The sequence below is a fragment of the Gadus morhua genome, unplaced genomic scaffold (assembly GCF_902167405.1).
Source record: "Gadus morhua unplaced genomic scaffold, gadMor3.0, whole genome shotgun sequence".
Lineage (NCBI taxonomy): Eukaryota > Metazoa > Chordata > Actinopteri > Gadiformes > Gadidae > Gadus > Gadus morhua.
The window spans coordinates 37,501-53,555 of NW_021964025.1; the positions used below are offsets into that span (position 1 = coordinate 37,501).

Sequence of the window (16,055 nt, forward strand, 5' to 3'; positions counted from 1 at the left end):
CATTCTGATAGCTCCCAGAGTGTGTTCTCACACACACACACACACACACACACACACACACACACACACACACACACACACACACTCTAGGCTGTGTGTGTGGCTTCGGGGCTGATAAAGGATGTTATTCTCTGTCTTATCTCCTCCTCACAGCCTCTGAACACAAACCAGCTCCTCTCTGCTCCACGCAGCCTCTCACTCAGTCCTCTACGACCACCGCCACTACCCTCTACCACCAACACACAATAAACTACAACTAACCACAACAACTACCCTCTACCAACACACAGTAAACTACACCTAACCATCCCAATACCCTCTACCAACACACAATAAACTACACCACAACTACCCTCTACCGACACACAATAAACTACAACTAACCACAACAACTACCCTCTACCACCCACACACAATAAACTACAACTACCAACAAACAATAAACTACAACTACCAACAAACAATAAACTACAACTAACCACCACAACTAACCCTTCACTAGAACCAACCGACACAACCAACTACAACTAACTCCTCTTACTATTACCAACCAACACAACCAACTCCTCAGTACACTTAACCCTCAGCCAACCCACTAACCAGTCCCTTGGTGGTTCTGTGGTTCTCTGTGTGCTCAGTCCACCGTGTGGTTCTCTGTGTGCTCAGTCCACCGTGTGGTTCTCTGTGTGTTCAGTCCACCGTGTGGTTCTCTGTGTGCTCAGTCCACCGTTTGGTTCTGTGGTTCTCTGTGTGTTCAGTCCACCGTGTGGTTCTCTGTGTGTTCAGTCCACCGTGTGGTTCTGTGTCCTCCAGGAGTTCTTTGAGAACCCGGCGTTCCGCCCCGACGGGCTGAAGCTCTACCCCACGCTGGTGATCCGCGGGACAGGTCTGTACGAGCTCTGGAAGACGGGCCGCTACAAGTCGTACTCCCCCAGCGCGCTGGTGGACCTGGTGGCCCGCGTGCTGGCCCTGGTGCCCCCCTGGACCCGCGTGTACCGCGTGCAGAGGTCAGGACTACGTTTCCCAGCAGCCACCTGGGGTGGTGTTAACACAGCGTCTGAGAGGGGGGGGGGTCTCTGACGCTGCTATGAAGAGGCTGCGTCTGCACCGGTTTATTTATGTCTACCTTCTTATTAAGCCTCAGCTTTGATGTCATATTACTAAGCTTCTTTGGGGGTTTGTGAATTTTAAGTGTTTTCTAAGATGTAATTCCTACCCATGTAACCCCCCCCCCCCCCAGGGACATCCCCATGCCCCTGGTGAGCTCAGGGGTGGAGCACGGGAACCTGAGGGAGCTGGCCCTGCAGAGGATGCAGGACATGGGGACCGAGGTGAGGGCATCGACCCTAAAACGTACTGTATAACATACTGTATAACGTACTGTATAACATACTGTACAACACTGTATAACGTACTGTATAACATACTGTATAACGTACTGTACATCAGACATGGGGACTGAGGTGAGCCCAAGGCATTGACCCTATACCGTACTGTATATACAAACAGAGCTCAGTGTCAACCTTCATGTGTATCCTCCCACTATGGGGCAGTGTGTCCTAGTGTGGATGGTCTCACAGCTGTTGTTGTGTCACTGGTTTGCGCCCGTGTCTCTCCAGTGTCGGGACGTCCGGACCAGAGAGGTGGGCATCCAGGAGATCCACCACAAAGTCCGACCCTACCAGGTAACTACACTCACCTGACCAGGAGACAACACTTACCTGACCAGGTAAGTAAACTCACCAGGTGACCCCCCCCCCCTTCTCGACCAGGTGACCCCTCTTACCTGACCAGGTGACCCCTCCTACCTGACCAGGTGACCCCCCCCCCCCTTCTCGACCAGGTGACCCCTCCTACCTGACCAGGTGACCCCTCTTACCTGACCAGGTGACCCCTCCTACCTGACCAGGTGACCCCTCCTACCTGACCAGGTGACTCCTCCTACCTGACCAGTTGACCCCTCCTACCTGACCAGGTAACTCCATCCTTACCTGATCAGGTAACCCCTCCTACCTGACCAGGTAGGGTGGTCACCTGACCAGGTGACCCCTCCTACCTGACCAGGTGACCCCCGCCCCCCTGACCAGGTGACCACCCTACCTGACCATCTGACCTGACAGAGGTGACCACCCTAAAGTCAAAGTCAAAGTGTGTTTATTGTTGCATGTACCAAATTGCTTCAGCACAGCAAAATTCTTACGACTTGGCAAGCATTATTCATCTAAGCAGTAGACGTCATACATATAACAAAAATAACATAAAACTCTATAACACTATGACAGTAAACCATATGAAATGTAACATTAACATACAACAATTTAAAAAACAACATATATCTCTGTAGCACTATGACATTATAACAATATAACATATAACATTAACTTACTGTTAATACCTGACCAGGTGACCCCTCCTACCTGACCAGGTGACCACCCTACCTGACCAGGTAACTCCACCCACCTGACCAGGTGTGCTGTGTCTCAGGTGGAGCTGGTGCGGCGGGACTACGTGGCTAACAGCGGCTGGGAGACCTTCCTGTCCTACGAGGACCCTGAACAGGACATCCTGATTGGTCTGCTGCGCCTGCGCCGCTGCTCTGACCAATCATTTCGCCCGGAGCTGAAGGGGGGCGTGTCCATCGTGCGCGAGCTTCACGTGTACGGAAGTGTGGTTCCTGTCAGCAGCCGAGACCCCAGCAAGTTCCAGCACCAGGTACACACACACACACACACACACACACACACACACACACACACACACACACAGAGATATTAATGCAGTACCATCACTTTGAACACATGGTTGAATGTAGCGTGTATAATGTGTAGTGGTAGCGTGACCTTTGATCTGTGTGTGTGTTTGTGTTCAGGGCTTTGGGACGATGCTGATGGAGGAGGCGGAACGAATCGCATCAGAGGAGCACGGATCCTGCAAACTGGCTGTTATCTCTGGTGAGAGAGGGAGAGAGAGAGAATGGTCTTTCACCCGTGTGTGTGTGTGTGTGTGTGTGTGTGATGCTGACGTGTGTGTGTGTGTTCTTCTTCAGGGGTGGGCACCAGGAACTACTACAGGAAGCTGGGCTACGAGCTGGAGGGGCCGTACATGGTGAAGGATCTGCTGGCCCCCCTACTCTGACACGGACCCCCCCTAGAGACCGGACCCCCCCCCCCCCCCCCCCAGCCAGCGTTCAGAACCAAGATGGCCACTGTGTGAAGAGGGCCAATGGAAATGTTGCTCAGTTCCTGGAGGCGTCTTCCTGTCTCCACGACTCTTATTAATGGATTCAAACTGACAGCCCGTAGCAGTAGCAGCTAATGCTATCCTGCTAGCCGTATCGATTGAAGCTAGCCATCAGGGTTAGCGCTCTGCTTAGCACACGCTATCAGAACGTTTACCGGTTGTAACCCTGAGGGTAAGCTAGCTGTCGCGGGTAATGCTATCCGGCTAGCCGCATCGGTTGAGGCCAGATAACTATACAAACGGAAGGTGAGCGCTCTGCTAGCTGTAGCCTGTTAGCCGTACCCGCTACGCCTGCTAGTGGCTATCAGTTTAAAATAAAGATATTTTATACTTTTTTTAGGATCAGACATTTTTGGTCTGCGCCATTTCCCCTGAGCAAGGCGGTCCGTCTGCGAGGCGTCGAACCGTCGGCACGCAGGTGGAACCCGTCGGCATGGTGACGAGAAACCCCCATCAGTGTCGGAATGCCCCACTTTTATTATTCAAAGTAATCTGGTTCTGCCAGCGGAACCAGACCTTTTGTCTCGGGGAACATTGGGCTTCACGCCTCCTGGCTAATCACGTCGCAGATTACCAGCGTCTCCAGACGCCGGCCGTTGATTGGTCGAGACCGGGCGGTACCCTCGCAGCACGCGCTGTGTTTTATGAAGCAGGAAATAGACTTGATGTGATGCATAAATAGGTCTTTAAGAAGCTGCACCTAATCCTGTTCGTGCCTGTACCGTCTCAGCCCGCCATCCCTCTCCTGAATAAAGACTCGCTGTCTTCAGCCTCCGTGTCTCCAGTGTGGTGCTTTAAGCGACTCCTCCGGGGGTCAGAGGTCAGGCCCCGGCCTGTGACCCTGGTGATTGGTCTGTGAGTGTGTCACCGACTGCTGCGACACCAATTACTCCGCCTTGATCTCCGTCACCTCCACCCTCCAGAGCGCCCGCGATACACTATCACCAGAGAGGAAGAACGACCGACAGTCAAATAAACAGCTTCATGAAAAGACCTCCTCTCTCGTCGCCTCTTCCCCTCCCTCCCTCCTCACCCCCTCTCCCCCCCCCCCCTCATCTCTCACCTCCCTCCCTCCTCACCCCTTCTCTGCTCCCTCCTCCTCCCCCCCCCCCTCATCTCTCAACTCCCTCCCTCCTCACCCCCTCCCGTCTTGCGGGGTGATGGACTTGTGGATAATTTCCCGGATTCAGCGAGTTCGTCGTGACTGGGCAGAAGGGGGGAGTAATGGTGCAGATGTGACGCATGGAGACCCTAGCCCCCCCCCCTCCCACCACCCTCTCTCTGCTCCCCCTCCCTCTGTTACACCACCCCCCCCCCCCCCCCCCCCACCGTTCCCCCTCCCAGGTGCTGACTCCTCCCCTCTGCGGGCCAGGTGATGTGAGGCCGCTCGTCACGCGGCGTCCGGAGGTCTGTTATCGACCAGCGACACGCGGGTTAATTCACCGCTTAGGGCGTCGCGCCGCAGTCAGAGACCGCCTCTGATGGAGCTCCAGAACAGAGAGGGGGGTGGGTGTGTGTGTGTGTGTGTGTGTGTGTGTGTGTGTGTGTGTGTGTGTGTGTGTGTGTGTGTGTGTGTGTGTGTGTGTGTGTGTGTGTGTGTGTGTGTGTGTGTGTGTGTTCCCACTAGACAGGCGAGGATCTGATGGCTGGTTATTGGAGAATCAACATTTCTCTGAGATACGATTGCCACGGAGCTGGAGGTCAATTCATTGTCACGCGTGCAAAGGGAATGAAGGACAGAGACTGTTGGAAAACATAAAAATATATTTGAAAACCTTACACCTCATTCTTGATGCACATTTGACATTTGAAAGCAGAGAATGTGTATTTACATTACGGGCTAAAGCTTTATCATCTCATGCTGTCTGACGGCTAGCATGAGTTAGCACGGCTAAACCAGCGCCAGCACAGACACCTGTCTGCACACGCTCCAACGCCCACCAATCAGAACCGAGGGACTCCTGCCCGGATACCGTCCCCGCGGCAACCGACTGAACATCTGTAGGACCAGGTGTGGTGGTCACGTGACCATGTACGTTCATCAAGCGAAACGACATTAAGACGCTCCGCGTTGACGTTCGCGTAGGTTAGCATAGTTTAGCGTAGCTTAGCATCCCGCCGCTGACCGAGGGGAGCCCGGCCGCGGGGTCAGGTGGTCCCCTCCAGCGACCAATCAGCTGGTCCCTCCCCTCCCTGGGGGCTACTGAGCGCGCTCAGTTCGCTCCGATGCTTTGCGTCGTGTAAACAGTAAAAGCTTTTCCAGGACGATCGAGAGGGGGGGGGGGGGGGGGGACCATTACCGGCCGGTCGTCACGGCGACCACCTCCCGCCGCGATCAGCGGGCGTCGGTCAGCAGGGCGGAGCGGAGGCGGGCCTCCAGCCGGGCGGCGGGGGGGCGGGCCAGGGGGTCGTGGGCCAACATGGCCGCCAGGAGGCGGGAGACGGCGGGGCCGGGGGGGGGGGGGCAGCTGGGGGGCCCTCCGGGACCTCATGGGGATGGTCAGCTGGAGGGTCGGGTCCTCCTGTAGGGCCACGCCCAGAGGGACCACGCCGGACGATCGACCCCGACACACATAGGCCCCTGGAGAGAGAGAGGGAGAGGGTTAGGGCGAGAGACCCTCACACAGAGAGAGAGAGAGAGAGGGAGAGGGAGAGGGTTAGGGCGAGAGACCCTCACACAGAGAGAGAGAGAGAGAGGGAGAGGGAGAGGGTTAGGGCGAGAGACCTTCACACAGAGGGAGAGGGTTAGGGCGAGAGACCCTCACACAGAGAGAGAGAGGGGGTTAGGGCAAGAGACCCTCACACAGAGAGAGAGGGAGAGGGAGGGGGAGAGGGGGTTAGGGCGAGAGACCCTCACACACAGAGAGAGAGGGTTAGGGCGAGAGACCCTTACACAGAGAGAGAGGGAGAGGGAGGGGGAGAGGGGGTTAGGGCGAGAGACCCTCACACAGAGAGAGGGAGGGGGAGAGAGAGAGATCCTCCAGCTGAGCTCTTATCTTTTAATGGAGCGAGACACTTCTGTAGCATGAGGGGTTAGAGGCGTGTGCTTAGCGTGTTGAGGACGAGAGCCGTGTTCTGTAGCGTGTGTTCAGCGTGTTGAGGACGAGAGGCATGTTGTTATTATTTCCTACAGCCCGTGTATTTAACGTGATCTTTAGCCCGTGTGTTTAACGTGTTCTCCAGCCAGTGTATTTAACGTGATCTTTAGCCCGTGTGTTTAACGTGTTCTCCAGCCAGTGTGTTTAACGTGTTCTCTAGCCTGTGTGTTTAACGTGTCCTCTAGCCTGTGTGTTTAACGTGTTCTCCAGCCAGTGTATTTAACGTGTTCTCCAGCCAGTGTATTTAATGTGTTCTCTAGCCTGTGTATTTAACGTGTTCTCTAGCCTGTGTATTTAACATGTTCTCCAGCCCGTGTATTTAACGTGTTCTCTAGCCTGTGTGTTTAACGTGTTCTCCAGCCAGTGTATTTAACGTGTTCTCTAGCCTGTGTATTTAACGTGTTCTCTAGCCTGTGTATTTAACATGTTCTCCAGCCCGTGTATTTAACGTGTTCTCTAGCCTGTGTGTTTAACGTGTTCTCCAGCCAGTGTATTTAACGTGTTCTCTAGCCTGTGTGTTTAACGTGTTCTCTAGCCTGTGTGTTTAACGTGTTCTCCAGCCCGTGTCCCCCCAGCCCTGAGCGACAGGACGTGAAACGGCGAGCGATAGCAACAAGCCAGAGGACGATTGGTCCTAATGCTTCTCTTATAGAGTCTGATGGATTCTCCCTCCTATTGGCTCCTAGGGGGAGGGGGGGAGGGGGGGTTAATGGGCTTCATCCTGGCGTGAAAAGCCCACCAGACGTGGGGGGGGAGAGAGGGATGGAGAGAGAGGGAGGGAGGGAAGAGGACCAGTTTCTCTTTTTGGTTTCCACCTCCTCGGCTGACAAACTGACGCTGGAGCAGAGAAGCCCTGGATTGGGTGGTTGTCCGTCAGTCCGTCCTGTCATCAGTCTGCCAGTCTGTCCTCTCGTCAGTCCGTTCTGTCTAGCTGCTAGAACGTAGGTTCTTCTTCTGCCCCACTACAGAACAAACCACTGACAGAACCTTTGACTGATAGAATGTAGGATTGACAGAACGTTCAATTCACCAGACAAATGTCCAACGTTAGGAAGATAGTACGACTGGAGGGCCGTACGACTAACGGAGGGCCGTACGACTAACAGGAGAGAACATTCAACTAAAGTTAGACAGTACGACCTACTGGAGAGATGTTGGGCTGACCCTGACCCAGGTGTTCTCCTCTCTGCTCTCTCCTCTGAGGCAGGAGAGGGCTGGTTCGGTTGTGGTTCTGGTCCTGGTCGTGGTTGTGGTTGTGGTTCTGGTTCTGATCGTGGTTGTGGTTCTGGTTGTGGTTGTGGTCCTGGTTGTGGTACTGGTTCTGGTTGTGGTTCTGGTCGTGGTCGTGGTTCTGGTTGTGGTTCTGGTTGTGGTTGTGGTTATGGTCCTGGTTGTGGTCGTGGTTCTGGTCGTGGTTCTGGTTGTGGTTCTGGTTGTGGTTGTGGTCCTGGTTGTGGTTGTGGTTATGGTCCTGGTTGTGGTTGTGGTTCTGGTCGTGGTTGTGGTTGTGGTCCTGGTTGTGGTTGTGGTTGTGGTTCTGGTCCTGGTCGTGGTTGTGGTTGTGGTTGTGGTTCTGATCGTGGTTGTGGTTGTGGTTGTGGTCCTGGTTGTGGTTCTGGTCCTGGTCGTGGTTGTGGTTCTGGTCGTGGTTGTGGTTGTGGTTGTGGTCCTGGTTGTGGTTATGGTCCTGGTTCTGGTCGTGGTCGTGGTCGTGGTTCTGGTCATGGTCCTGGTTCTGGTTGTGGGGGGCCAGCGGAGCCGAGGGCCAACAGCTGGTGTTTACCTTGGCAGTACGACGGTCACCACCTGGGAGTGGTCAGAGCGATGTGCAGTCTGCTTCTGACTGACCCCCCAAGAGTCTCACTGCCCCCCCCCCCCCCCCCCAAGAGCCTCACTGTCCCCCCCGTCCCCCCAGATTCTGACGGACCCCCCATAGAGTCTGACGGACCCCCCCTAACAACAGGATGCCCCCACGCCTCCAGGTCCAGATCCAGAGTCACACCAGAGAGCCGTTTACATCCAGCCAGCGGCGCCGGATCAGAGAGTCAGCCGGCTCTGAAAGGCGCCCAGACAGCGCTTGACAAACGGCCGTGCGGTGTGTGATGTGTGATGTGAAGTGTGTGATGTGGGGCCCCGGGCCTGGGGGCCGGCGGGGGGGGGGGGGGAGATAAAGGTGAGGGAAGTACAGAATGAGTAATGGCTGCCGACAGACGATATCTGAGCGGGGGGAGTCCGGGTCGAATAATAAGAATCATCCTAATAAAAAATCATCATTCATCTCGGGGGGGGGGGGGGCTTCACGGCCGCGCCGTTGGGTGATGGATGAGCCGCGCGGCCGGCCGTGACACGTCTAATATTATATTTAATATGTGCCAATCAATTAAGTCAACTCATCTCCGTGTGGTGCATAGCTAACCGCTAGCGGTAAAGATGGCAGCTACCGAGCGCCCTGACGCGATGCTCCACACGGGCTAGGGAGTCTGCAGCTAGCATGTAGCATGTAGCACGTATGCTACACTTTAATAGCATTAATAACAGTATTAGCACCTGTGACCAGGCTGTGGTCGGGTGGTGCCCTGATGACATTAACAGTTGTAATGACATTAATAACAGGTACCTAGCTGTGGGTGGGTGGTGCCCTCTTCCAGCAGGGTGATTCTCTCCAGCACCGCCCAGAACACCACCCCCAGGGAGAAGACGTCGGCCTGGGCGGTGTAGCCCGCCCCCGCCCACACCTCTGGCGCCATGTAGAAGTCCGAGCCGCAGGTGGACCAGAAGAGCTGCCTGCCCCCCTCCCCCTCCCCCGGGCCCTCGCTCATCTTGCTCAGACCGAAGTCCGCCACCTAGAGGCCGGGAGGGGAACAGCGGTAAGACACCTGACCGGTCAGAGGGGGAATCAAGAGGCTTCACATGTTGTACGTCCGGGCACTTAAAGACATTACTTAGCATCGCGTCTTATCCTAGCTGTCTATGTTGTATACGGGGGAACGGGTTAACCTAGTGATGGTTAGTTAGTGCTTGGCACTTGGTTCTATGAACATCCTTACTGCACCCACAGCGATATATTGTTGTTTCTCTTTCTTCTGACTCATGTCAATACTTACTGTAGATCACTTTGGAGAACAGAGTCTGCTGACCGCCCTGAATGCGAATGTCAATCAGGGCATTTAGCAGACGCTTTTATCCAAAGCGACTTACATCGGTTAATAATACACACATTGACACACCGACGGCAGAGTCAACCCTGCAAGGCGACAGCTGACCCCTGGGGGGGGGGGCCCCCCTACCTTGATGACGGGGCCGCCGGGCCTGTCCTGCACCAGGACGTTGTCGGGCTTCAGGTCGCGGTGCGTGATGCCCAGGCGATGCAGGAAGGCCAGCGCGCGGCTCAGCTGCTCCACCACGCTGCGGTCGCGCCGCTCGTCGGCCGGCCGCGACAGCAGGTAGCGGTTCAGGTCTCCTCCGTCACAGAACTCCATCACCAGCCAGAGGGCCCTGCAGCGGGCGGGGGCCTCCCCCCCGCTGGACCTCCGCCGCGGGCTGCTGCATTATGGGAAAAAATAATCATAGTCACGATTATTTTTGGTCGATATCGAAGTCACGATTTTTAAAAAACGATTGTTTTTGAGTTTGTAAACATGATGCATTTGTTAAGCATGTCTCTCCCAAAAAACCCTTTGTAACTGAGAACTTCGCCTTGAAAGAAATACACAAAATGGTCAAAAAGAAAATGTTGAAATCTAAAGTAATGTACAGATATGTATCCAGCTGTTTCTATAAAACATTTAATGGAGAAAAAAACCCTGATTATATTAGTTTTGTGATCGTTTGACTCTAAAATCGACCAAACCTCGATTGATCGCCCAGCCCTACCTCCGCCCCCTCCTCCCTCGGGGCCGGCTGGGGGTCCCGGTGGCGGGGGCTCCGTCCAGGTTGGTCCGGTCCTGCAGCCGGGGCCGGGTGTGGCCCGGGCGGGGCCGGGGCCCGGAGACCCGGCCCTTGAGGGCCGCCTCCACCAGGTCCAGGGGGAGCCGCCCGGGCCCCAGTGGGCGCAGGGTGCGCGCCCCCGTCTGCAGCAGGACAGCGTGCAGGGCGATGACGTTGGGGTGGGCCCGGGCGGTGGTCCTCATGGCCCACAGCTCCTGGAGGTACAGCTCCATGGCCTCAGGGCTGCTGCAGGCCAGACGCTTCAGCGCCACGCGGGACCCCGTCTTGGAGGCGCGGCCCTCGAACACCACGCCGTAGCTCCCGCGGCCCACCTCCCGGTCCAGGGTGTACAGCTCCTCCATGCCCGGGTCCGGGTCCGGGTCCTGGTCCTGGTCCGGGTCCTAGACACGCAGGGTGAGACAGTGGGGCTGATTGTGGTCCCATGGTCACCCAACGCAAGGACCACGCAGACGCTTCGACGCCGTCGGGAACCTGTTTTGGTTCTGCGTCGGGTTTTAGTAAACGGACCGATCACAGCCCCTTGCTGCTGCGTAGCCTCGACGGAAGGTTACAATGTTTGGGAGGCGCGCGTCCGGCCCTTGTGGTGGACGCAACGAGGGTCCGCAGGGACGTAAGGGGTCCGTAAGCGCTTGTTCACACTACCTCCGTCCGTCGACGGATCTCATTGACTTTGCACGGGGCGCTCGCGAAATGCATTGTGGGTCCGTCCGTTCTGTCGGCTCCGTGGCCCGAGTCAAAAAGTTTAGAATCGTTCAAACTTTCAGGGAGCGACGGATCCGTCGGCCAATCAGACTGCGTTATGCAAATATACGCAAGGACACTGTCCACTGAAATCGCCTTTGTAATACAACCCGGAGAAACACATGGGCGTTGCGTGAACGTGGGACCATAATCAGCCCATTAGACACCCAGGAGGTGAAACAGGTGGTAGCTATGAGGTCACCGAGGTCCGGCCTCTGTAACTATTTCTTCACCAAGTTGGGTTTATTCTATAATAAGAAAAAATGTAAGATTCGATTTTTTTATAATATTTTTTAAGCTATATAATCGGCGCTATATTACTGTATAATCAGGAGTTTAATACGTTAACATTAAACATACACGCACACAAAATATTCTAATATTTTTATCAAAGTATTTTTGCCCTTTGTATGTATTTAATTATAGATAATGAGTTTGTGTGTAGTGTATAGCTGGGGTTGTGTTTGTAGGGGTCATTTTGGCATGACTTTTGCTCGTCCAGAAATCCATGAGACCGCATAAGATGAGCTACTAAAACCCTTTACAGAAATGTCCCAGCGCTGAAATTACTCTGGAAGTAAACAAAACGAGATTAAAACACGTATCATTCCTACTTTTTAGACTACACCAACTCTCCGGGTAACGACGGACTGAGAGACATTAAACCCGGAATCGGGATTAGTTCAATCAATAGAAAAGTGTCGTTTAGTTGAACTTACCCGTCAAATAGAATCTGGAGTCTATAAGGATTTAATCAAATATGTATATATTCTCTATTTGATCATCTATTCTATATTCATATTTAATCAAATATATATTAATTGAGAATCATTAAACTACTAGAGCAGTTTAGCTGTGTTGACAAAACAAAGAGCGGACATCAACTGTTGAATTCCGGGTTTTACCACGCCCCGTTTGGTGTGAACGTCCGCTCTGATTGGCTAGGTCAATCCACGCCAAGCCTCTGATTGGCTTCTCGGATTCACGAAATACGAAAAAAAGTTCACCCGAAGTAACTCGCCTCATAAGTATTCAAATATGTGATCTTATGTAGGCTACAGAAAGAATAAAAACAAATAGAACGTTTGTATGTTACATAATGTTAATTTAATTCTGCAACTTTCAGATGGAGCCTATTGACTTTTCTGGCCACACGTTGGATTTATTAAATTCAATCATTTTAATTAACTATTTTCGTTCCATTTCTAGATGGAACAATTGGTGTTAAACGACTTGGTGAAGGTGTCACGTTGCACCGTGCAGTAAACGTCTGTGTGTGTGTGTGTGTGTGTGTGTGTGTGTGTGTGTGTGTGTGTGTGTGTGTGTGTGTGTGTGCGTGTGCGTGTGCGCGTGTGAGTGGACTCCATACCAACGTCTCTCCGCAGCACTGATGGTCGAACACTAACGGCTACTTAACTGGCCCTGAGTGTTTGCTCTACGGATTGTATTGAACAGTGACTCACTCCATCAGGCACACAGTGCTGGGACCGGTTGCGGGTGTGTGTGTGTGTCTGTGGTTGTGTGTGTGTGTGCGTGTGCGTGTGTGGGAGTGAGCGAGTGTGGCCGTGTGAGTGAGAGAGCGCGTGTGTGTGTGCGCGTGTGTCTGTGTGTGAACGGCAGAGAGAGAATGTGTGTGAGAGACATATTGTGTGTGTGTGTGTGTGTGTGTGTGTGTGTGTGTGTGTGTGTGTGTGTGTGTGTGTGTGGGGCAGAGAGTGAGGAAGTGTGTTGAAGAGAGATAACGAGTGTGTGTGTGTGTGTGTGTGTGTGTGTGTGTGTGTGTGTGTGTGTGTGTGTGTGTGTGTGTGTGTGTGTGTGTGTGTGTGTGTGTGTGTGTGTGTGTGTGTGTGAGTCTGCGTACTGCTCTCTCCTCTGACGCCAGTCGCGAGCCGCGGTCGGTCACACACGAGCCGGTCTCCTCCTGGAGGAGAAGCCTTTTGTTCTATTATCATCTCTCATCCCGGCGACAGATATATGCACACGCGCTCAGCACGTAATCATCACTCCGCGACGGAGCGCGTTACGCACAGATTACGCGAGAAGAATTTATTAGGAAATATTCAGCGGCGACCGTAAGGGGTCTTTTAAATGGACCCTCCCCCCCCCCGCCGCTCCCTCAAAAAAAGATAAACGCGGTGTTAATGAAGCCGATGAGAACGATCTAATCAGTAGCCTAACTCTTCTCTGCGCTAATGTGTTTCTGTTGGCTGGGTGGGGGTGTGTGTGTGGGGGGGGGGGGGTAATTATGGACCCCACCGACAGGACGTTGTAATTACCTGTGTGATTGGGGTTGAGACCCTCAGTTGCCCCCCCCCCCCCCTCCCCCCTCACACAGTCAACCTCTGGAGCTGCTCTTTTCTCCTAAAGCCCCCCGCAGCACGGAGCCCCCCCCCCCGCCTCCTGACGGCGCGCAGCGGTCCGGCTAACGTCGGCAGATTGAAAACACCTGCGAGCGTCGGCGCAGCCCGCTGGATCACAACCAATGGGACGTGCTCACTTAGTCGGTACTGTGTGTGTGTGTGTGTGTGTGTGTGTGTGTGTGTGTGTGTGTGTGTGTGTGTGTGTGTGTGTCTGTGTGTGTGTGTGTGTTCAAATGTGACTCAACTCAAATGAACAGAGTGAATATTTTAAGCCGTGCCTGCTGCCAGGCAGAGAGATGAAATGTCTTCTAAATGTGTTTCCACGCCACGACACTATCCAACACCTCTGTCTACCGCCACTGTCTCCAACACCACTATCCAACACCTCTGTCTACCGCCACTGTCTCCAATACCACTATCCAACACCTCTGTCTACCGCCACTGTCTCCAACACCACTATCTAACACCACTGTCTAACACCACTATCCAACACCACTGTCTACCGCCACTGTCCAACACCTCTGTCTACCGCCACTGTCTCCAGCACCACTATCCAACACCACTGTCTAACACCACTGTCTAACACCACTGTCTACCGCCACTGTCTCCAGCACCACTATCCAACACCACTGTCTAACACCAGTGTCTAACACCACTGTCTAACGCCACTGTCTAACACCACTGTCTACCGCCAGTGTCCAACACCTCTGTCTACCGCCACTGTCTCCAGCACCACTATCCAACACCACTGTCTAACACCACTGTCTAACGCCACTGTCTAACACCAGTGTCTAACACCACTGTCTAACACCACTGTCTAACGCAACTGTCTAACACCACTGTCTAACACCAGTGTCTAACGCAACTGTCTAACACCACTGTCTAACACTACTGTCTAACACCACTGTCTAACGCCACGACACTATCCAACACCTCTGTCTAACACCACTGTCTAACACTACTGTCTAACACCACTGTCGAACACCACTGTCTAACACCACTGTCTAACACCACTGTCTAACACCACTGTCTAAGACCAGTGTCTAACACTACTGTCTAACACTACTGTCTAACACCACTGTCTAACGCCACTACACTATCCAACACTCCTGCAATATCTAACACCACTACACTATTTAACACCACTACCCTATTTAACACCACTATCTAACACCACTACACTATCCAATACTACTGCAATATCTAACACCTCTACATTATTAAACACCACTATCTAAAACCACTGCACTATCTAAAACCACTGCACTATCTAACACCACTACACTATTAAACACCACTAGACTTTTAAACAACACTGTCTAACACTACTCTACTATCTAACACCACTAGACTATTAAACACCACTGTCTAACACTACTCCACTATCTAACACCACTAGACTATTAAACACCACTAGACTTTTAAACACCACTGTCTAACACTACTCCACTATCTAACACCACTCCATTATCTAACACCACTACACTATAAAAGACCACTGTCTAACACTACTCCACTATCTTACACCACTCCACGGCTGAGCTCGGGGTTAGTTGATAAGTATAACTATAATATTCAGGTTCATGAAAACTCTGTTCAGTGCTGATCAAACACTGGTGGGGGGGATGGGGGGGGGGGGGGTGGCGGAGATCGAGGGGGGGGGGGGGGGGGGTGATGGAGGGACCGGGGGGGGGGGTGGTGGGGGGTTGATGGAGGGGGGGGTCTTCCGTCCCGGGGTTCTGTATTAATGTGACGCTCCGCGTTCCGCTACATCGGGTTAACGGCCGCGGAGGGAGAGGGGGGAGGAGAGGGGAGAGGGGAGAGGGGAGGAAGAGGAGGAGGAGAGGGGAGGAGAGGGGAGGAGAGGAGAGAGGGGAGGAGAGGGGAGAGGAGAGGACGGAGGAGATGGAGGAGGGTTGAAGAGAGGAGGGGGGAGAGGAGAGAGGAGAGGGGAGGAGGGTTGAAGAGAGGAGGGGGGAGGGAGGAGAGGAGAGGGGAGGGAGGAGAGGAGAGGGGAGAGGGGAGGGAGGAGAGGAGAGGGGAGGGAGGAGAGGAGAGGGGAGGAGAGGAGAGGAGAGGAGGGAGGAGAGAGAGGGGAGGGAGGAGAGGAGAGGAGGGAGGAGGGGTGACGTCTCGCTCCATCATCGTCTTCCTCCTCTGCACGCTGGCTCGTCTTTTAAGGCTTATCTTAAACATTTCACTCCACGCAGATTGTTTATTTATTTCCTTCACGTCATGGCCTTTAAACGGCCGAGAGATCGAGTCAAGCTCCTTATGGAGATAGTAACAGTAGTAGCACTTAATAATAGTACTTAGCATCGTGTAGCATCTTACCCCTATCTATCTCTGTTGTATACCGGGAATGTGTTAACTTAGCGATAGTTAGTGCTTGGCACTTGGTTCTATGAACATCCTTACTTCACCGACAGCGATATATTGTTGTTTCTCTTTTTTCTGACAAATTGCTTGGATAAAAGCGTCTGCTTAACGCACTAAATGTACATGCAAATGTAAAAGTAGTATAACTTGGAATGATATAAATTTAATACGTATAAAACAATGAAACAAACGATAGCTTTTCCTCTATATTCCGGGGTGACGGAGTTCAGTCTCATACATTGGTTTTCATATCTCAATCTAAATAATCCTATTTGTGTTGGTTCTGTAT

General features: G+C 53.1%; 2 protein-coding genes across 2 annotated transcripts in view; one reads left to right on the top strand and one right to left on the bottom strand.

Moving 5' to 3' along the window:
- The window catches only part of LOC115538899 (elongator complex protein 3), a 14,557-nt gene extending 10,545 nt beyond the window's left edge, over positions 1–4,012 (top strand). The window contains exons 10-15 of the mRNA XM_030350124.1: positions 814–1,007; positions 1,241–1,331; positions 1,620–1,685; positions 2,485–2,712; positions 2,870–2,951; positions 3,047–4,012. Coding sequence (XP_030205984.1) covers positions 814–1,007; positions 1,241–1,331; positions 1,620–1,685; positions 2,485–2,712; positions 2,870–2,951; positions 3,047–3,135 — 750 coding nt within the window. The 3' untranslated portion in view covers positions 3,136–4,012. The remainder of the gene's footprint in view (positions 1–813; positions 1,008–1,240; positions 1,332–1,619; positions 1,686–2,484; positions 2,713–2,869; positions 2,952–3,046) is intronic.
- Positions 4,013–5,513: 1,501 nt separating this feature from the next.
- LOC115538901 (serine/threonine-protein kinase pdik1l-B-like) lies at positions 5,514–11,911 on the bottom strand. Its single transcript, XM_030350125.1, is given in 6 exon segments — positions 5,514–5,704; positions 5,706–5,821; positions 8,956–9,181; positions 9,626–9,881; positions 10,212–10,666; positions 11,747–11,911. Coding segments are annotated over 5 exon segments (1,143 nt in total). The 5' UTR covers positions 10,628–10,666; positions 11,747–11,911; the 3' UTR covers positions 5,514–5,575.
- Positions 11,912–16,055: the final 4,144 nt, after the last annotated feature.